Here is a 22,603-nt window from a genome sequence, read left to right on the forward strand (position 1 = left end):
GTTACGAGTTGATGAACCACTGAAACAATTTTGGAAACATTATTTTAAGGTACAAAAAACTCTTTGGTGTTGCTTTAAAACTTTGACACGACCCATGCACTGTTCTTGGCAACTCATTCCATCTGGATGAGCTTTTAGTATGCTTAACACAATTTTTTATTTTACATGGCGTGACAACAAGCATGAAGAATTAGATTCAATATCCTGCAATGTGTCAGTGTAGCCTACTTTCTTCTATTGAGTCTATTTAGTGTCTTCCTTCCAAATTGTTAACGATAATGCCTATCAGCAAAGATTCTGAAGTTGCTCCTTCTACCCTCTCTGCTATTAGACAGGTAGGCTACCCATTTCAGTTGGGTACATGCATGTGAATATCATGTAGCTACAGTATGCTGTCAAGTCACAAGGCCTCTTATGTAGCCTGTTTCTTGCAACATTTTTCATATGTTTACTATAAATCACTTTATTTTCATACAGAATCCCAAATTAAACATGCACACAACAAAATACCCATGGATTACTGAATGGGGACAGGGGCCCAAGGGGTCAGATGGCTCTAAAGCACAAGCATTTGGATGAAGTGACTGCCTTGATATCAGACACCCATACTGTAGGTCAAATAGCAATGGTTGGTGGAATGACCATGAAGTAGGCCTTCATGCTGTGTAACTAAGCATGTCCAGGCCCTTCAAGTCAGGTCATAGGTTATGAATTATTGAATGTAGGTATTGACCATCCCCAAAATGCAGCAGAACAGAGGAAATCACATCTGTCAAATTCCAAATTTTCTGGGGCCAGACCCTCAGACCCCCTTCACCTTTGTCTTGTACATCAAACTGTTGGGTCAATCAATTCCAATTGGCACACCACTTAGGATCCAGCACCCTACATTGAGAACCATCTATTAAAAATACAAAAAATGTATGTTTTTTTTTTTATGTTGGCAACCCTGTTATCATGTCCTAGTACTGTCTGCTTTTCTGCTTTTGGTTGAAATTCTCACTATGCTATGTATTTTTGAAGTATGTTTTTGTATGATAGCAAGTTGGATCTTGTAGCCTTGTGATTTTAACAGCCCCTCAAGTAGCCTTCCCATTCAAAAATAATAGGATTGTATGGTTTCAGATGAAAGAAGTGCACAATTAATAACTAACTAATAATTTCTGTTGTAAGCTCCTACAGTAATGCCCCAGAGCCTAACATGGAGCTCCCAGGACCATCAAGAGCCTTGTGTGCAGCAGCAGGTAATAAAGCAACACATGAATACGCAACTTGTGAATTGGGAAGACAGTGAAGCTTTCTCTTTTTGCGATCAACTTTTTATTAACACCATTCTCGTTATAGACACATGCAAAAATAGCAAGCATACTTCATACATGACACTTATCAGATGACGTACAAAACATACCCTCTATTCCGCCCTCCTCCTCGCCATTGACCCATCACTACCCTCCCACTGCCCCCATTACATACACTTGAAGTACAAACCCCAATCCCCACCCCTGACCCCTGCCTGCGGTCTCAGAAACAAACAAAAAAACAAGTAAAACTAGAAAATGTGAACTGTCCTCCAACGTTGCAGCGCTGTCTTCATCAGTTTAGCTCAGGGGTCTCAAACTCCCGGCCCGCGGGCCAAATCCGGCCCGCGATCTATGTCAAAATAATAATGTAATCCGGCCCTTGAGGGTATTTTTAATTGCAACAAACAACGATACTGATTAAAATAGACGATAGATCCAAGTACGGTGACAAATCTCATTTGTACTCTCCTCCATTATTTGCTAGACATCCAGAGCTTGATTCAAACCAAAATCGCTGCACAACGTTTTCAGGAAATACTTGTATTACACGCGAGAAACACGCAGACGTGCATTTGTAATGACACGGAAGCGATGCAATAGTTTTGCACAAATTGAAGCAGACATAGCAAGCCTACACCAACTGTTGAAAAACGTTCACGTGTGATAAAGTCTTGGGTAGGCTATGTTATTCACCTATTCTGATTCTGAAGGAGAATATCCTGTTGGAGATTATGATCGATCGTCTATTGACAGTGATGGTCACGATGTGAATGGACGTGCGTCTTTTCGCGAATACCACGGTGTCCACTAAGCATACCATTCTTATTTCGACCCTCTGCCCAACATAGCTTGGAGGTTGCAGTGGTAATCGTGATGATAGTGTCCGTAATGGACGCGGTACAGACAACAGGGGTTGTAAAAAATAGGGCTCTGAAGAACTACAAAGTCACCCGCGATATAGGAACTGATTTGACCAAAATACTTTATTGTAGGCCTTGTGGTTATAGGCTAGTAATAATTTACTATCGTTTGTATACATCTTAGGTGTTTTCCTGTTAATTTGTTATGTGGGTAATATGACAAAAAAGAAAGTAAATCTGCTCAAATATGTTCATCCAGTATTTACTGAAAGGTGCATAATTTGCTTGCCATCCAGTGGCAAATTAGATGGGTAAATGTACAACTTTTGTTTATACTCAAAGATTTTTACATTTACAGTAGGACTTTATCTCTGACCACTTTCAAGCCATGGCCTTTTGAAATTTTGATATAAAAATCCAATGTTTGCTTTCTTAACCCTGACGCCTAGTTTGCCAGGTTTAAAACAGTTGAGAGGAAAATATTTTTATTTGGTGTGAAACACACACAGAGGCCTACCTGTTTTTATGCTTTTTTGTTTGTTTTTATAATTTGTATTAATATTTATTTAATCATTATTTTATTTATAAGCTAAGGTTGCTAGCACAGGTGTCTAAAAATAGATAAAAAGTCTTACACTTTCTGTTTGTAGTTTTGTGTTTGAAAATACAGTATTCGAAAAAAAAAACATTGCATTTTAGGAAATAGCCGTTCTTTTTTTGTATTATTCTTTAACACTGACGTGGCCCTCCAACGAGATGACATTGGCAGAAGTGGCCCCCAGCTCATTTGAGTTTGAGACCCCTGGTTTAGCTGGTTCCCCGGAATGCAAGGGGAAAAAGTAACGCGCATCATTGCTCTTTGCCAGAGTGTCTGGTAGAGACGATTCCATTGTGCTCTCGCGAGAACTGAAATATCACTAGGGCACGTTATTTAGAATATACGGTAATGACGATCACCGCCCCGCACACACAGCTATTTGAATATTTACGGTAGGTTTATATACAGCTTCATTTGTCACATCCACGACTACTGCTGCCAGTTGTAGTGGGTCATCGGTACTGGCTGTTGGGGCTTGGCGCAGTGAAAATTCCAGGCGGCTACACTGTCAACCTTGTCGCCTTTCGACAGCTTCCTCGTCATTTCTTTTCTTTTTTTCGAGGCTGTTTTAAATTACAGGTTGCGTGAGACATTGCATAGACGTCGAATTTTCTCAAGCTTTCACAATGAGTTCTATAAACGTCAAGAAACTGAAGGTAAATGAGCTGAAGGACGAGCTGAAAAAGAGGCAGCTGTCCGACAAGGGACTGAAGGCCGAATTAATGGACCGGCTGCAGGCCGCTCTGGACCAAGAGGCCCAAGGCGGAGGCGGTTTCGTTCCTTCAGGGAGAGAAGCCAATGGTGCTGACGACGACGATGGAAGTGGCCTGAATTTAATGGGAGACGAGGATTTGGAGGATGATCTGGTCGGAGAGAGCATGGAGGCTGATGACGACGAGGAAGATGGAGAGGGGGGCGACGCTAACGTTGATTTTTCTGCTGATGTTGTCGGCGAGCAGCAAGATGATGATATGGGGGAGGAGGAGGAGGATGCCGGTGTAGAGATGGATAAGTCGGACGAAGACGAAGATGCTCTTCTCAAAGAGGATGATGAAGAGATGGACAAATTCGATGATGACGACGCGGGGTTGGGATCTCTGCCCGGGGATGGTAAGCTCCCATTGACCAGATAACCCTTCAGCATCGATGGAAAGGGTTTGGAGGTTGTCAGTCAGCAAAATTATCAGATGTATGAGTAGCGTTACAGGATAGTCAGTGAGTCTTAAATAGATGCATTGCTCAAGCTAAGGTGGATATAGATGATTTGAGTGAATGAGCTAACGTTCGTAGCTGGTCTCAGACAATGACCAGGCAGATGCAACTAGCCGAGCTATGCTTAACGCAGCTAATGCTATTTAGCCTCCTTTGACAGTGGACCAGCGGACTGTCACATCATTTGTGTGGTATTATATGTTGGACATAAGCGGATGCCGCGGCTGTAGAGCAATGGCGAATGAAGCTACGAGGCTGTAATGTTTGAGCAGTGAGTAGTTGTGATGATTTGGGTTTATGCATTAAGTAGTTATAGAGGTCCTGCGGTTTTGAAATGAGGATAGTTTGCTAGCCGAAGTAGACAAAGCGGCTCTCGGGGGGTGCTGAAACGCTCTGAAGACCCATGGGTGTAGAGAACACAGATTCCAGTAAAGTGGCTCCTCGCCGTGGCGACAGGGGAAGTGGCATCTCAAGGAAGTCAGTTCCCAGCAGAATGCATTCAAACGAGGCAGTCCTTCATAACAAGATATAACATGTTTCTGTTGTAGCCTAAATAACATAAATTGCGATTACAGTTTGCGTGTTCTTGCGCTACTCCCGTGAGCACCATTTTGTTATCTATTCTAACGTTCCCGTTTTACCTTTGAAGTAGGCTAATGCAAGCAGCGGTAAAGCATACCATAAATGTTAACCCTTCCCTTTCCTTTAGCAAGGAAATGTAATGTGAAAATGTGTGTTGCTTGGCCCCACATTGATGTGAAATGTTGTAAAAAACCAAAGCCAGTATTTGCTGGCGGGTACCATTTCCCTCTGATGGAGATGTTGTCACTGAGATTCCCTTTCTGATTACCCTGAAAAGAACCGACCGGCATGATCCACATAGCCAACGAATCTTTTCCTGACATGAAAACCCCTGCAGTGTAAATTAATTCTTATACAGAAGACGCCATGAAATGCCAGTCATGCATTGTAACTCATGCATACCTGATTGCACTGTACAGTACAGTACAGTACATCTGAGTCGACTAGTGTGGGCCGTCCAGCAAGGCCAACACAGAGGCATGCCTCATTACTTCTGTTTTATTTCCAAAGGGGATGCGGACAAAGACAAGAGAGATGAACAGAAGAATAAGAAGGGTGTTAAGAGACGCCGGGAAGAACATGGAAGGGGCTACTTTGAATTTATTGAAGAAAGCAAATACAGCCGGTAAGGTTTGTGCAGAAAGACCTCAGGTACTCCTGAGAAATCACTGCACATTCAAGGTTTTTAATGGACTGGTGTTGGCAGTAAAATAGCCAATACTGTCCGTACAGTTATTTTGCCTCTCTAGTGCAAAGAAACACACATTTTACCATCGGCTAAAATAGCCTTTGTTATAGTATTAGTGGCCAATACAAAGCATTTTATTTCCTTCACAGTCTGTATTTCGACAATTTTCCGTGATATGTAGTCGGTACTACTAGGTTAAGTAGTTGGTATCATGTTGGGAAAGCAAGTGTATATGTTGTAGTAGTCATATACAACCATGGACGCCCGGACTTCAACATCTGTGAATGAATGACTTGTATGAGTTTTCTTCCTATTTTCCTTCTTATATCAATGCTATGTTTTAAAAATGTTCTTAATTCTTCCAGTCATTTTATTCTGTCGTTTTGGTTACAGTGTTTCACTTGCCGGTGAAAGTGCAATTTTGAATATGTAGTTTCTCGTCTGAAAATGTCAAAATATAATATCAAATTCTGTGCTAAATTGTTTTAAAACACGATGATGTCATCTTTCCTCTGTACTCTAATGAGTTTAACTGCTGTTTAACATGTAGGTTGCACAAGCATTGTGCACCCATAACATGAAGGGTTATTTTTTGCACAGGAAACGTAAACCTTTTAGTGCTTTTTCAGTCAAGCAGTGAAGAAGCAGCAACTTGGTTTCAGTGCCACAGATCAGTCCACATGGGTAATGTCTTAAAGCCAAGCACCATTCAACACACTTCAGCAGCTGCTGACACAGACAACTCCCTGAACTATATCCTTGTCTATAAGTTACATTGCAGTTACATTACATAAGCAACACAATAATGACTAGTCTATATGCATATTGTTAATACCAATTTGACTTGTCATTATCCACTCCTTTTTTTGGAGTTTTGACTTGGCATTATCCACTTTATTTTTCAAGTTTTGGTCAGGCATTGTGTAGTACGCCAGTGGACCAGTAAGGCTGACAGCATGACGTAACACTGAAATAGGATGTCAGGTATCACACCCCATATGCACCACCAATGAATAATACAGCAACCTGCCTACAGACAAACACAGGCTGGGAATGGTCTGGCCCAGATCCGGCCCAGTTGAGGCAAACTGGTGCCAGATCAGGGCCAGTCGTGGCCCAGGTGTGTCTGAGTGAGATGCTACCTGAGTAAGACGTGGGAGCGTGTGTGCTGTCAGGCTCCGTGGCGAGTGATCCCCTGTGAGGGCCTGGCAGTGAGGTGGAGAAGAGAATCGGGTGTTTGGGACAGTCCATCTGATACCTTTCTCTGTTCACAGAGCCAAGTCTCCCCAGCCCCCTCTCGAGGAAGAGGATGAGGAGTTTGATGACACCACTGTATGTCTGGACACATGTGAGCACCTTCAAATCCACAGATTTAGCTGTTCATTTCTAAAGCATGCGCTGGGCTGCCCTTAATCAGTGTTTAGTCAGACCATCGTTTGTTCCTGCATTGATAGGTGATGTTCACATCATGGGTCTGGCCTTTTGTCTTTAGTCCTGTCCTGACCTGTTAACAGAATCAGAATTCATTGCCAAGTATGTTGACACACTCAAGGGATTGCAACATACTTGGCAATAAAGCACGTTTATGATTTATTATAAATCAAATAAATCAGTAAATATGTAAAATGTAAAAACAGTTGTTGTGGTGCAGGACAGAGTAAATGGGTTAGTTCTGTATGAAGTCTGTTTGCTGCCTGCATTTAAACAGCCAGATCTCCCTGAGGAGGTGTGAGAGAAGGAGGAAACAGCTCATTAAATTCCACCACTTCACATGGCTGTTTACCTCCCATCTCTTCAAGAAGAAAATACCCTAAAGGGTGCCTTCATTATGTTGAGCTCACCTAATCACCTCTCAAGTTTTAGGTTTTCTTCTGACATTGACGTTAATTTGTTCTGATCATGACGCTGTCTTTAGATTTGTAATTTGTAATAAGAAGACACCCAGTTGTTTCTGAAATTGTGTGCTTACATTTCACATTCTTGTGCCTTTGTCAGCACATAAATCAGACAGATATTTGAAATACAGCTGAATAATCTTAAACATACTAATGCAACTAATTAATCTCATGGGAATGTACTGTTGTAGCTCATGGGGATGTACTGTATCTGTGTGGTGCTAATGCACTGTATATTTTAATCCCCAGAGATGACATGCTTTATTATTTGTAATGACCTGGTTTGTGCGTTGCAGACAACAGTGACCTGCACTTCAAGGTGTCACGGGATCGCTACAGCGCCTCCTCCCTCACCATGGAGAGCTTCGCCTACCTGTGGGCCGGGGGTCGCGCTTCCTATGGGCTGGCCAAAGGGAAGGCCTGCTTCGAGATGAAGGTGAGGTGATCTCTCTCTATCTCTCTCTCTCTCTTTCTCTCTCTCTCTCTTTCTCTCTCTCTCTCTGCCTGCCTGTCTGTCTGTCTGTGTGTGTGAGTCCATCTACATATTTATGAGTCTAGGTGTGTCTGTTTGTGTATATCTGTTACAGAGGCCATACTGTTTCATCTGTATGTCATTTTGAGAAAGTAGATCACCCAATTTAAGTTTGACTGTGTTTCCATTTTTATCTATTTTACTGGGTTATGACATTGTTATAACTTAAGCCCTGAAACTGCATGCCATCCTGTTTTTTTCAAACACTTCTCATCGGCTGATTTCCTGTCCTTAGATTATTGAGAAGATCCCGGTGAAGCACATTTCCAGCAAGGGCATCGAGATCCACGAGGTTCTGGTGGGATGGTCTCTGCCCAGCGGTACTCTGCTTCTGGGTAAGGAACAGGGTTTTAGCCCAAAGAACCTCTTCTTTAGGAGCTCTAGAACCTCTTCTTTATAACTCACAAACCTCTTCTTTATGAGCTCTAGAACCTCTTCTTTATAACTCACAAACCTCTTCTTTAGATGTCTTAGGTGCCAATGAAATGGTAACCATGTTAAAACATTATTTTCGTGCTATGGTTCCACATTACATTTCGCTCCAGATCCCCTTCATCTGATGTTATATTAAATTATATATAGACCTATTATTTGTCACTTACATATGCTCAGAAACAAAAAGCAGCGAAACATTAACAACCCCTTTGTTTGTGTGTGTTTGTGTTATTTTGAGTTTATGGTTTTATTGTCAATAAAGACACGCATTAAATATTTTTCTTCTGTTTATGGAGTCCAACTGCCATGTCTCTATTCCCCACTTTGAGAACGGCTGTTCTAGGCTCAGTTCTTAAGGAACTTTGCTGTCAAACGCTACCAATCGTGACTCAAAATATAAGTGTAAATACATCTGAAGAAATCATTAACACCCTTAGTCATTACTGTAGTAGTGTACCTTCTTATAGTGTTTTTTTTTCTGGAGGGGAATTCTACTTTAAGGGCCCGTTTTTTTTACAGAGCAGAGAGCAGGAATGGGACTACAAGCTTTTCTTGTCTGTATTTACATTTTGGTTCTAAAAGGTGTGGTGTTTGATGTGCCTTGGGTTCTAAGTGCAGTGTTCTCCCCCTGCAGGTGAAGAGGAGCACTCTTATGCCTTTTCTACAAAGGGCAAGAAGACCACAAACTGCAAGACGGAGGACTATGGAGAGTCGTTTGATGAAAATGATGTAGTCGGTTGCTTCATCGTGAGTATGACAGTGGAGATTTAGAAAGCCTTTTCATCTCTAGCCAATCCACCCTAGGTTTACAGTAGTAAGCAATGCAGCAACTGATCTGTGTGTGTGTTTGTGTGTGTGTGTGTGCGTGCGTGCGTGTGTGTGTGTGTGTTTGTGTGTGTGTGTGTGTCTGTGTGTGTGTTTGAGTGTGTGTGTGTGCGTGCGTGTGTTTTTGTGTGTGTGTGCGGGTGTGTGTGTGCGTGCGTGCGTGCGTGTGTGTGTGTGTGCCCTACAGAACTTTGATGGTGCAGAGGTGGAGCTCTCTTTCTCCAAGAACGGTAAAGACCTGGGCGTGGCGTTCACGGTCGGCAAGGAGAGCCTGGCCGATCAGCCCCTGTTCCCACACGTCCTGTGCCACAACTGCGCCGTGGAGTTCAACTTCGGCCAGCAGGAGGCGCCCTTCTTCCCCACGCCCGACGGCTTCACATTCCTGCAGCAGATCCCCGTGACGGAGCGCGTCAGGGGCCCCAAAGGACCCGACACCAAAGAGGAATGCGAGGTCAGCTCGTTGTGTCTTCTGCAAAAAAAAACGAAAACATTTTGAGGCACAGAAATGAGTGTCATGTAGAGATTTATGTGGCTGTGTATGTGTCCCTGCACGCCTTTAGTGCGTTTGCCAGTCACGCGTCACAGCTGCTGCTAAAGGGTGTGGTGGTGTTCTTAACTGTGAAAAAATATATACAGTAATGTCCGCAACACTCCTTTAGACTCCCATATGTTTAATGTACAAAGGCAACGTTTTCACCCTGCTGCAAAAAGCAGTGTTGCGGACATTATATATTTTTTCACTTGGGTAGGATTTTTTGTCCTGCACCTGCCAGAAGGTGGGATGTGCACACAATAACTTTTGTTGAATGGTGTTTTTAACTGTACCTGGAGTCTGTGCCTGGGGCCCCGCTGGCTGTTTGTGTAGGGAGTCAAATGGCGTTGTAAAGTGGTGTGAATTAGAAACAGCTGCTCCATTCTGTGTGTTAGATTTGCCCAAGAGCAGACACACTCACGTTTACTCTCTTCGTCGTCCACTGAGTGAGACAGGCTGGGGAAGAGTAAGGGCCCGTCCCATTTCTCCCCCCTTAAAACTTCCACTTGGTTTTGATTGCCCTCAACATTAAAGCCCCCTCGACAAGGGAAGTGGAGGTGAAGATCTTTCCCTATAAATTGGGACACCACTAAATGCAAATTAGCGTAGCGAACGTGCTCACCTACGTCACGCGCAGCGCCGACGTGTCTACCGGTAGTAGCCTGCTACTATTTTCATTCAGGAACATGCCCATTCCAGCGGTCGTTGTTGTGTGGGCTGTGCTGGTTTATCTACGTCTAGTTAATCAACAAAGATATTCGTGTTCATGTGAACGCCAGAACACCCACCTTAAATATTGACAAAACTACCCAGATCAGATATATAACGTTATTTGATGGGCAGACTCTCTCAAAGCACTCAGCAGATATCATGAACATCGTCAGATAGCTTCGTGAGATATTTTCTAACATTAGTGTTCAAAACTCAACAGTCCATCAGATGTGCATCCAGCTAACATATTCCAACATATTCCGAAATTTTAATATGCTTATTTGCGAAAATATATGAAAAATTTGGCCGGCTCGCTGAGCTCGCATGGTATCCAGGGTAATTTCATCTCCCACTTCGTTTTAAGCCTGCATCGGTCCTGGCTATGTTTTGAGGATTGATTTTAAGGGCAAAATAGCACTTCCCCTTGCTCCCTATAGTAATGGGACACCCTAGCCCTACACGTGCACGCGCAAAAACGAGGGTTAGGGCAAAAATCTAGGGGTAGGGGAGGTATTGGGACGGGCCCTAAGGGTACGTTCAGACTAAGCATCTTTTTCTCAGCTGCCGGCGTCTGTTTTACATTATAACCCTATGGAGTAGACCGTGTTTTCAAAAAAGCCGTCGGCTTCTTTTAAAACGCGACTGCAACCGTCTTTCTGCAGCTCAGAAGTTGAGAAATGTTCAACTTCTAGCGGAAAAACGCCATACGTCATGCTATCTTTTTTACGGATGACCAATCACAAGCAGATTACCGAGACCTGTGGTTTCCCATGACAACCAAGTAAAAAATGGTGACAGAACACCGGTCGAGAGACTCGTTTTAGTGTCTGAGCATAGGGAATTGTTTGACATGACTTCACAACTTTACCATAACATACCAAAAGCAATAGCCAACGTGAGTTTTCTCTTCCGCAACATTTTGTACCCACACGTAACGTTAGTCACTGTGTCTATCGCAAAAAAGACGCTTCCGACTGCTTTTTGGAACAAGAACGCTGGCAGATTTTTTTTTCAAACTGAAAAAGCGGTCTGCATAACTTCTTTTGTCAGAAAAAGACGCTAAGTCCCTAAGGTGTTAGTACTCTGATGATCTGAATGACTGTGGACGTTTTATGCAGGTCATTGTCATGGTGGGACTCCCGGGCGCGGGCAAGACCTCGTGGGTCACTAAACACACCAAGGAGAACCCTGGGAAATACAACATCCTGGGAACCAACACCATCCTGGAGAAGATGATGGTAAGCAAGCAAACCTCTTCTCTCTTCTCCTCAGAGCTGTCATACTCTAGTGCTCCTCAGTCCATTAAGACACGGGCAAATCTGGATTGGATCTGAAGTGAATCTGGATTACATCTCAGTGAATCTGGCTCTGATCAATCATAGCATGGTTCCACTGTATCTGGGTCAGATCCACTTCACTGCTACATGTCTTTGACATGAAATCATTGCAGGTCACAGTTTTACTGGGAAGGAATGACAACATTATCCACATTATGTTTATTTTAAACACCTTCACCTCATGAGCACAGATGTAATGTTGGTATGTTAGCGGCACGGCACGGTCTCCTCGCTGATCCTGCTAATCTAGCCAGAGGGTTTAGTGTATAGTGTGGGATGTAGTGTGCAGACAGTGCAGCGGAATGCTGAGGGCGTAGTGTGTGCGCTTGTGCACGCATGTGTGTGTTTGTGCATGTGTGTGTTTGTGCATGTGCGTGTTTGTGCATGTGTGTGTGCTTGTGTGTGCTTGTGTGTGTGTGTGTGTGTGTGTAGGTGCCTGTGTGTGTGTGCGTGCGTGTGTGTGTGTTTGTGCATGTGTGTGCTTGTGTGTGCGTGCGTGTGCAGTGTATGTGTGGGTGTGTGGATTTGTGTGTGCTTGTGTGTGTGTGTGTGTGTGTGTGTAGGTGCCTGTGTGTGTGTGCGTGCGTGTGTGTGTGTTTGTGCATGTGTGTGCTTGTGTGTGCGTGCGTGTGCAGTGTATGTGTGGGTGTAGGTGCCTGTGTGTGTGTGCGTGCATGTGTGTGTGTTTGTGCATGTGTGTGCTTGTGTGTGCGTGCGTGTGCAGTGTATGTGTGGGTGTGTGGATTTGTGCGGTGCAGCGAGGTGCTAGCAGAGTCACGGGGTCACGCCCCATGTGCTAAGCCCCGGCCATCCCTGGCAACCTCGTCCTAATCTGTGCTAATCCGGATCCCAGATTGCCAGCCTGAAGCGTCAGATGAAGGACGTGACGAAACTGACGGCCATCTCTCAGCGAGCCCCGCTCTTCCTGGGGAAGTTCATCGAGATTGCCGCCCGCAAAAAGAGGAACTACATCCTGGACCAGGTACAGTCCAGGGCATACTGAACACAGAAACATCAGTGGTGATAGTTTGGACCAGTGATCTGGGAAAAAAACAGTGTTTTGGTTAACACTTTAATTTGTTTATTTGTAAAATCATTCATTATGAAATGTTGAAATAAATGTCAATATATATGCATTTTAAATCACATAATATTTCCAGAACTCTCATAGCTGTATTGAGATTTAAGATCTTTCTTTATTCAAATAATTATATATAAAAAAGAATAATAAATTATATAAATAATAAAGACAGAGAAAATATAAAGCATTTTTTAAGCACAGATAACTCCCCCTGCACATTTGCTGCGTCCTGTATAACTGCCCAGTACTTCCCTGCTTGCTGAGGAGTTATTATCTCTCTTTAGACTATTCAGAGATGAAATGATAATTCCTCTGATCTGCAAATCAGACGATATGTACAGTACATCCTCCTTATCCCTCTGATGAGAGGATGACGTCTGCATGCAACTCTGTCTCAGCTCAGTGCAGATAAATGAAGCAGCTATTTTGTTCCGTTAGACTGAACCCTCTGTGACCTTTCCATCTCTCTCTCTCTCTCCCTCCCTCTCTCTCTCTCTTCCCCTCTCTGTCTCTCTCCCTCTTCATCTCTCTCTCTTTCTGTCGTTCTTTCTCTCTTCCTCTCTATCTGTCTCTCTTGCTCCCTCTCTCTCTTTCTCTGCCTCTCTCTTGCTCCCTCTCTCCATCTCTCTCTCTCTCTCTCTCCGCAGACCAACGTCTCAGCTCCAGCCCAGCGGAGGAAAATGTGTCTGTTCGCCGGCTTCCAGCGCAAGGCCGTGGTGGTCTGCCCCTCGGACGACGACTACAAGCTGAGGACGCAGAAGAAGGCTGAGACAGACGGGAAAGACGTCCCCGAGCACGCTGTCCTGAAGATGAAGGGTGAGTTTGGGAACACGGAGAGGATTACACACTAACAGTTCCAGTAGTAACCGTAGTAACAGTAATAACGGAAGAGTAAACACAGGGGGACACAGATATGATTAGACTTGGTAGTAACAGTAGTGACAGTTACACTAGTAACTGAAGGGAAAACACAGGGGAGCACAGATAGTATTAGACTTGGTATTAACAGTAGTGACAGTTACCGTAGTAACAGTAATAACTGAAGGGTAAACACAGGGGGACACAGATATGATTAGACTTGGTAGTAACAGTAGTGACAGTTACAGTAGTAACCGTTGTAACAGTAATAACAAAATGTGACAGTTAGTAGTAACAGTAAAAACTGAAGGGTGTGTGTGTTCCTCCGTAGGCATCTACACCCTGCCTGAGGAGGGTGACTACTTCACAGGGGTGAGCTACGTAGAGCTGCAGAAGGACGAGGCCACCAAGCTGCTGGAGCAGTACAAGGAGGAGAGCAAGACCTCGCTGCCCCCGGAGAAGAAACCCAACCAGGGGGGAGCGCCGCCCAAGAGAGGGGGCAACAGGAGCAGGGGGGGCAAGAACCAGTTCAGCAGGGGTGGAGGGGGGCAGGGGCAGCGAGGAGGACGAGGGGGCTTCCAGAACAGAGGCAACTTCAGGGGAGGTGTGTGTTTGTTTGTGCGTCTTTGTGTGTGTACGTGTGCATGCATACGTGTCCCATCTTACACTCCCACTTCCACAACATAATATTGATGGAAAAAATACTTTAACCAACATCAAGTCCTGTACCAAATCCCGTCAGATAAAATTGTTGTGCTATTAGTGTTTTGACACACACACACAGACTTTAAATGGAGTATAGTTGCGGAACATGTGCATTTTTAGCCTGACGAGCCAGAACCACATTAAAATGTAGGGTCTGGGCACTCACCGTTCGCAGTGCTCAGTCCGAGGGGCGGGATAATCAGTTGTCTTTCAAATTCCCTCTGCACGCAATAGGACAGCGCTATGAGTTCCATGCGTTTCCCACCAGCGGAGCTAGTTGGCTAGTTCAAACTTTTGCCAACTTAATAAAAGCTTAACTCGTGTCACACTGTTCGCCAACAGCAACGTCCATCTTATTTGTTTTCAAGTAGGGAATTCAAGACAAACCGTTGCAACTCTGACATCAATCATTATGTTAAGCCCGCCTAACGACTCTATACACGATTTGATTGGCCTGATAGAAGTTACATTTTTCGAGCTCACAAGCCAATGGAGAGTTGCTAGACTAGCCCTGGCAGCAAATGTAATTTGCTGCCGCTAGGGTGCGTCTAGATTTCTAGGCTAGTGCATTTTACCTGTGTGCCGTGATTGCAGCTGATCCAGACTTTTTCACATGTTGTTTGCGTGTGTGCGTGTGTGTGTGTGTGTGTGTGTGTGTGTGTGTGTGTGTGTGTGTGTGTGTGTGTGTGTGTGTGTGTGTGTGTGCGTGTGTGTGTGTGTGCGTGTGTGTGTGTGTGTGTGTGTGTGCGTGCGTGCGTGTGTGTGTGCGTGTGTGTGTGTGTGTGTGTGTGTGTGTGTGTTGTTCACGTGTGTTTGTTGTGATTCCCCAGCGCCGGGTCCCCGTGGTGGTTTCAACCGGCCACCTCGAGGCTTCCTGCCCCCCCCTGCCTTCCGAGGGGGCTTCCCCAACCGCGGGGGCTTCAACAACCGGGGCGGCGGCATGCCCAACAGGGGCGGGGCACCCCGGGGGGGTCCTGGCAGGGGCAACATGGGGAACATGGGCAACCGCGGAGGCGCCATGCACAGGGGTAACATGGGAAACCGCGGCGGGGGCAACAGAGGCAACTTTAACCAGGTGGGTTAAATAACCGAACAATTAAACTCACTTGATTGATTGACGAACTATCATACCCGCTTTCATCATGATTCACTTTCATCACTTTTTTTTTACAAGATCACTTTTGTTTTCCATGCTATGGGGCTGAAATAAAGATTCAGTTGAATTGACTTGAATTATTATTTACTTTATGTAGAAGGTCTCAAAATAACTTTGATATTTTGATTATTTGTACTTATTTGTATTATTTGCATTTGTATTAGTTGTGTATTTATAATTATTTGTATTACAGGTACTCCAGTGAGTAGTCCTCAAAGTAGCCTATATAAAAAAAGGTATCAGAGAGATGGCAACTGTTGCAACTGAATTAGATTATTTTTGTTCTGTTCCTAAATGCTTATTTGAAGCGCTCTTCGGGAGGTAGCATAGCCAGACTCACCAGTCAGAGCTAGAGGAACCACTCCAGAATCTGTTTGGGTTGCATCTCTTATAATCGTCCTGTCTCTACAGAAATTCCGCGGACGAGGAGGCAACAACCGGGGTTTCAAGAACGGCAACTTTGGCATGAACAAGGCCCAGGCTTTCAACCAGAGTTGGCAGCAGGGGGTAAGGACTGAACTGGACTAGGCATGGGTTAAGGTTAGGGTTAGGGTTGGGGTTAGGATTAGGTGCCTTTAAGTCAGCGGTGGCAGCGCTGCCTGGAAGATGACTTTGGGGGCATAAAACACCATCGAGCCATACACACTGGCCTGAGACCTCTGAAGTTCACCTCCCCAAAAAGCTGCCATCTTTGCCCATATAAGGAGATCCAGAAAGAGATCCGGATCTCCTTATATGGGTAAAGATGGCAGCATTGGGTCATGTTTGTAGGCGAACTTCAGAGGTCTTTACCCCTCCTGAAATGTCTCTGTTATTATGATACCTTTTCTCTGTAATCAACTGCTGCTGTGGTTACGATTTTTTTTAAACCATCCACTGAAGTCTTGTGGGTGCAGATATTTCAGACGATGTCCATAGCCCTTAAACACCAGAGCTGATCCTGAATGGCCCAGTTCACTCCAAAGCATTCGCTCTGCAGTCAGTGATGTCCGCATGAGTGGCACGGCATGTCATTGTGTTAAGTCGTTGGTGCTCTCTTTAAAGCGTAATTTGCAGAGATGCCACTTGGGGCGCAGTGAGGGAGTCTTACCTCTTTATTGATGGCCCTGGACATACCTACATCTCAGAAAGAACGGGCTATGATCATGCTAATTAAAACAAAGTGTGCATAAATGTACAATATATATGTCTACATAAATGTTGAAATTTATCTATCACTTTAAAGTTTCACTTTGTCAATCCTAAAATGTCACTTAAAATAAATTGTGAGGTAAAAAGTATTGATTGGAATTGAATGTAGGTGTGCAAGTTCCCTTCTTTAATCAGCTCTCTCCTGTTCCTGTTCGTCTGTCTATAGTTCTGGAATCAGAAACCGTGGAGCCAGCAGTACCACCCAGGATACTACTAAAGACCACAGAGAGAGAGTGAAAGATAGAGAGTGAAGGAGAGAAAGAGAAGGAGAGAGAGAAAACAACATCACTCCATCCTCCTGTCAAGCGCTAAGGGCCTCCGTCTGTAGAACATGTCCGCTTTGATCACCTCAGTGTTGGTTCGGTTCTGTTTTTTTGCTTTTTGAAGACACTCAAGACATTCCACAGCTGACATACTACAAAATTTGTTTTTGTTTTGGCCACCTGTTTCACAGCTTGGAGAAGCGTCAGCGTTAAAATCAGGGTGGGATGGTTTTTGAAGCTTTCAGGGCTCTGCTTTCTACTTGTAAATGTACTTTTTACTACAGATATCAGTAAGGTTTTAAGTTTTTCGTTTGTTGTATACATCGTCATGAGTCCATTATTATCAGTAGGAAACAGAACTCATTCTAGGAGCATGAAGCAGCTTTGAGTATTTGTATCTGCAGGCTGGCTTGCAACCGTATACAATATAATACTGGTTGAATACTAATGCCTAAAGATGTTGAATTGGCCTGAAAATTGTTTAAAAACAACAGTGACTATTGAAGCAGATGCCAGAAAAAAATATGTTTAACCAGCTCATTTATCAGGAAATAAGTTGTAGAATCCTGAGAATCTACATAATAATCTTTTTTTAAGTTTTAATGAAATTTCAGGTTTTTAAACCTAATGCTGGTTAAATAGCGTTTTCACTAGCAATAGGTCCAATAGCCACTGTTCTAAAAAAAAAAGTTTAAGCCACTTTAAAAAAAAAGAAGTTATAACAACACTAAATGGTCAATGTCCATATTTGTAGATATCAATAATTAAAGTGTAAGATATTTCAATCAGAGCAGTCAAAGATACATGTGGTGTGAAAATGATTACGTCATGGCTTTGCCTATTTTTGATTGGAGTATACATATTAAAAATAGCAACACTTGTTTGTTCACAAATTAACAGATACAGTAAGCTTTGAAGTTAGTCGTTGCAGTAGTCATTTAGGATTTACCAAGGTATTAAATTGAGGCATATATTGCCCAGGTTTTAGGAGTGTAAATATTGATGGTTCCAGTCCTTTAGTCCTTGCTGTCATTATAGACATTGTCGTGGGTCTTTGGTTTCTCTCCACTGGCAGGACACTCTGGGTATGCCAGTGGGGATCGTAGTTTTTTTTTTTCTTGTATGCTTTTATTTTTTTATCATGTCAAATGTTAACGACTTGCATCAGTACTTTTTTTGCAAACATTAGACTGGTTTTGGGTGTGTAGGTTTGTTTGCGCAATCATGTTCTGACACCCCCTCTGAAATGTTTACATGGTTTTATCAGCCACACTGTGTTTTAGCATGACACGCACAATAGGATGGAATAGACCACAATGTGTTCGAGTTAAGAGATGGAGTCTGAATTTAAGCATTGGTAGTTGGATTTGACCAGGTCAGTGGAGGTTGACGTTTGCACTGAAATAACAACAACCTGAATCATCAGCGAAGACCACAGAAGCACATTCATTGTAATCAATGTAAACAGTTCATGTTCTCTTACAATCCTCAAGACCCATGGTAAGGAGAGGAAGATAACACCCCTCCGTTCATAACAAAGGCACATATAATGTTGTTACTAGTAAGTTATTATGCCATATTGTTATTTCCCATTGTTTGTGCATTAAGTATAAATTATAACTACAGTACAACTGATTAGGTTAGTAGAAAAGTGATGTGTTTCTGTGATTTACATTTCATATTTGAATTACACTATTGTTTTAGATTTGTTACAGTATATAGACCATTTTCTTCTGTTAATATTGTGATCTTTTCTTCATTCTTATGGAGTCATAATACAGTATTTGTTGACTCTCTTTGTGAGTGGTTATATTCACAAAGTCGTCTGATGCAAGACCAACCATTTATTTTATTATTTAAGATGAAAATTGCTTTTCAAAGCAAATTTTATTGCAGATATACCATATATATATAGAATCCGAGTGTTTTATACAAAGTAACAAAATTATGTGGCTAACAATGGCATGCACTGTAAGAAGAAACTAGTTTGCAGTTGGTTTGAAGTGGCGCTTGCTTGTCATAGTGTTCGTTAGTGTACAAGTATTTGGTCAGGTGATGTGTATTGTTCTCGGATAATGTTAACATTTTGTAAGATAGACTTTATTTGTTTGTTTCTTTCTTTTTTTATACCTTGCTATGTTTTGTATTTTGCTATTTTAAGACTTAAAACTCAAAAGAAAAAAAAACACTGACCAAATAGTTTATTTATTCCGTTTCCACTTACTCTTCATGAGTAAAGAAATTATGTCTTTTTTGAAATTATAATAAAGTGGCAATTATGAGCCTCAAATTCTCTATGTAGTCATAGATCTTTTGCTTCATTCCAGTCAATGGTATTTGCATGATGATGCACATGTAGTCAGAGTGGTCACTTATATATACGCTTATATGCATAGACTATATATATACCTGTGTGTGTGTGTTTATGTATGTATGTATGAATGGACAGTTAGTCGTTCAGAACACTTTTATTCGGAGTAACATCAACAACAAAAAGCACTGAAAGTAAGATAGCAAAATGTTTTTCTCAATATAAGATGTAAGTGCCAAACTAGAAAGAAACAAGGATTTGTGTGTGTGTGTAGGCCGAATGACTGTATTCTGTTTTGGACCCCAGAATGTGTCACATATTTGTGTGCACTGAACAATACTTCCCACCACATTCATCCCAGAGATATCAGCCAACTTTCCTCATCATTTCACTGTCCTAAGGGGGAATTCAGCCAACCTACTGAGTGGTCTGATTGAGCTTTTTAGTATAGCTCACACTTGTTCAAACATGTTCTAGCTTCTCAGTCTAATAGTGTAATAGCCACAGTAATGACACAATATAATGCAATATGTTCTCATTGTGTGGGTTTATAAAAAAATGTATTCCATCCAGATGGAATATACAGATAGGCTACTTTGTTTTTTAGTTTTCTGCTGCAGACAAAAGAATTGTTTCTCTTTGTGACTACCATATAACACTTGTCGCAAGGGGGCATTAGTGAGCTTACTTTCCATTTGCCTTGCCTTTTCAAACAAGACAATAACGCCGACTTTTTAACTCTTTATTTATATATCTGATGGACTCATCCGCGTATGCTAGATAGGATAACTATTCAGCTAACGCGCAATCCTGCCATCTGTGATAATATTGTAGAATTTACCTTGCTGAGTTTAAAATCCTAAATCTGGCAGAATTTCACTTCCGCTTTGTTGTCACTCCCCCTTCCGCCAATCCACTTATGCTTATTTGTTGCAACTTGCGGTGCGTCGTGTGTGTTCGGTTCGGTCTGTGTGGGTGGGTGTTGTTTTATCGGGGAGTTTCATCCCCTATTAGCCAGTTATTAGCTAGCTAGTTTATTAGGAAATAGCGTGCAAGGAGTGCCTAGCCTCGCTAGTTCGGTTTTTTTTCAGAGCCACCCTACTTGATGATAGAGTTAACGTCAGCTTGATCGTTTAGTGAGCTCAGTCTCGTAGACTATTTGGCAATGGCGACCGGGTCTTCATTCATGAAATATGGAACCATCACGTCTCTCTTGGTGGTTCTCCTAGCATACTGGTTTAGGGCTCCCTTTCATGGTCCGGGGTTAGACGAAAGACTTGATGCCGTTTTGTCATCGCTGCTTCGTGCAGAAAGCAAAGTGGGAGTGAATAATGTCGCCAGACCGAAGGTTGCCATAGGTAAGACATTTCTATCATTCCTTGGTTGGCTATCCAGGTACGACAATGTTAGGTTCTCTTGCTATTTTCTTAGGGCACTTTGGCTGTTCTTACCCAAACTGATGTTCACACCGACAACTTACTATGTATTACTACTATACTATAACTTACTATTACTACAACTTACTAATACTACTTAGCCAGTGAAATAGTGCACGAGTCATGACCAAGGTAGCCTAACAAAAGAGTTGCACACCATTCATCTCAAAAGAACTGGTCTGATATTTTATGCTGTGTCAGCGTGACATTATAGCCTAAAGCATCAACACAGCATGGTATTCAAATAACTTTAGGTGACATCAGTTTTTAGCCTGGCTAATCAGTTTTAGAAATTATTTGGATTGCCAGACAGTGGTAAACGTTTTACTGTTTTCTCATGTATTTAGAGTATTGTTGATATTATGAAGAAATGCAGTGTATTTTTGTTCAAGCTGGTAACTTTTAGAGCCAGCTTTCTCAGACGTTCCCCAACTCATGCTGATGTTCCAGGTCATCAGCCTTGTACGAACAGGCTCCATATCAGACAGGGCTATCCAAATAGCTAGCTACTAAGACACTCTTTCCCAACTCACCTGAATGTCTTATGTCAACCCTATTGTTGGTTGAGTATATTAACTTAAAAGAGGGATGAATACAGTAATAAACTACAGTTGAGGGTTTTTTTTTGTCTTTGAAAGCTCATTGATGTAGTAGTAATTGATCACACACATTCCGCTTCAAAGCTACCCAAATCGCAAAGCATTATCTTTTGGGTTCAAAGATTAAGTCATGCGAGATGACAAGAGGGTTCCACCTCACTCCTAGATAAAACTCCATCCATATCACCTCATGTCGCAGCAGTTATCAGGACGTCAGCTCATTTCCATGGCCAGTAACATCTACAACGGCCCCATCTCTGCACTATGTGGTATTTAACATCCTGCCCTGGTCTATAATTACCTTTACTACTGACCTATATTGACCTCGCATCAGAAATCAGTTGAGAAAAAGGTGGCTGAGACAGAGAAGGGAATTTTGAAATCCTCAGGTGTGAGATTCCATGGCCTCGTTCCCTGTTTGTCTCCTGTCTGTCAGGTTTTGGGGGTTGTGTGGACATCATTGTGGACGGCGTAGCACTGCTGAACAAGATTGGCCTGCCGCCCACTGACCAGCCCCTGCATCACGACTACATCGAGAATGCGGAGCAGCTGGCCCAGAGTTTCGGCTACTTCTTCGCCCCGGGGGCAGCTTCAGAGTGAGTGAGTGAGTGAGTGAGTGAGTGAGTGAGTGAGTGAGTGAGTGAGTGAGTGAGTGAGTGAGTGAGTGAGTGAGTGAGTGAGTGAGTGAGTGAGTGAGTGAGTGAGTGAGTGAGAGGGAGAGAGGAGTAGGAAGTTCCTGAAGAACTTTAAGGAGATTGTGTCAATTGGAAACAGAAAAGTTCTAGAACATTACTTAACTAACCTACTGATCTTAATCCTCTTCCTCCCAGTCAGCTCAGAACACCAGAGAGAGAGACGCTAGAATTCTAGATTGTGTTTGTGGGCAACAGAACAGGTCTGGAATTCTGCAGCGGTGGGAGAGGCAAGCACCAGATAGTGTGTCCCGTGTTTTTACAAGCTGGAGAGGGGACATAACGTGTTAGTGCAGTGGCTAAAGAGCTGTTTGGCATGAGTTCAGCCACTGGTGCTGAAGAGCCCGATCCGCTCCAACACCCCGGGGTTACAGTTTAACCCCAGTAGCTGAGAGGCCCAAGGATCTTTTCCCTTCACAAGCATGTTTATTTTAACTGCCCCCTCACTGTTCAAACATCTCTCTCTATAGGTCTGTATGCAAATGGATCTTGAGTCAGGTTACAGTCAGATGACCTGACTGACATCCAGCGCTTTGCTAATCAGTCTGTAGCTTTGGTGTGCCTGAGGTTTCTCTGAAAGATACGTATGTATTCAAGAGAAGTTATTTCCATCCTTTAAGGCCATGTGAACCTGCATATTTTCATAGCTGCTGAGTTGATCGCTTCTGTAAAAGGAGATCCTGTGTCATCAGAAATCCACAGCGTCTGCCATTTTAAAATCAATGAGCTGGGCTGAGTATTTTGAGATGGGCTGTACCAGCCTAGTCCAAAACACCTGGTGAAGCGTGATCCAAAGAAACCCA

The 22,603-nt window shown here is 43.0% G+C and overlaps 2 protein-coding genes across 2 annotated transcripts in view; both read left to right on the forward strand.

Annotated features, from left to right (window-relative positions):
- Positions 1-3,206: 3,206 nt before the first annotated feature.
- On the forward strand, positions 3,207-19,055 carry hnrnpua (heterogeneous nuclear ribonucleoprotein Ua). Its single transcript, XM_076300385.1, has 14 exons — positions 3,207-3,869; positions 5,064-5,178; positions 6,516-6,589; positions 7,433-7,572; positions 7,904-8,003; positions 8,738-8,850; positions 9,116-9,379; positions 11,290-11,409; positions 12,362-12,490; positions 13,237-13,405; positions 13,779-14,051; positions 14,983-15,227; positions 15,720-15,815; positions 16,666-19,055. The coding sequence occupies exons 1-14, from the start codon at positions 3,386-3,388 to the stop codon at positions 16,714-16,716; spliced, it is 2,373 nt and encodes a 790-aa protein (XP_076156500.1). The 5' UTR covers positions 3,207-3,385; the 3' UTR covers positions 16,717-19,055.
- Positions 19,056-20,015: 960 nt separating this feature from the next.
- adpgk2 (ADP-dependent glucokinase 2) overlaps positions 20,016-22,603 on the forward strand; it is a 13,314-nt gene continuing 10,726 nt past the window's right edge. Inside the window, exons 1-2 of the mRNA XM_076300386.1 lie at positions 20,016-20,431; positions 21,545-21,704. Coding sequence (XP_076156501.1) covers positions 20,239-20,431; positions 21,545-21,704 — 353 coding nt within the window. The 5' untranslated portion in view covers positions 20,016-20,238. The remainder of the gene's footprint in view (positions 20,432-21,544; positions 21,705-22,603) is intronic.

Source organism: Alosa pseudoharengus, unplaced genomic scaffold (assembly GCF_046254945.1).
Source record: "Alosa pseudoharengus isolate Yale_2024_CS ecotype anadromous, Long Island Sound unplaced genomic scaffold, YU_APseudo_1.1 YU_APseudo_1.1_scf_22, whole genome shotgun sequence".
NCBI lineage: Eukaryota > Metazoa > Chordata > Actinopteri > Clupeiformes > Clupeidae > Alosa > Alosa pseudoharengus.

Coding starts and splice junctions, on each gene's coding strand:
- hnrnpua (XM_076300385.1), top strand. CDS start 3,386: ATGAGTTCTATAAACGTCAAGAAACTGAAGGTAAATGAGCTGAAGGAC. Junction 11,410..12,361: donor CCATCCTGGAGAAGATGATG/GTAAGCAAGCAA, acceptor TCCGGATCCCAG/ATTGCCAGCCTGAAGCGTCA. Junction 15,228..15,719: donor ACAGAGGCAACTTTAACCAG/GTGGGTTAAATA, acceptor CTGTCTCTACAG/AAATTCCGCGGACGAGGAGG.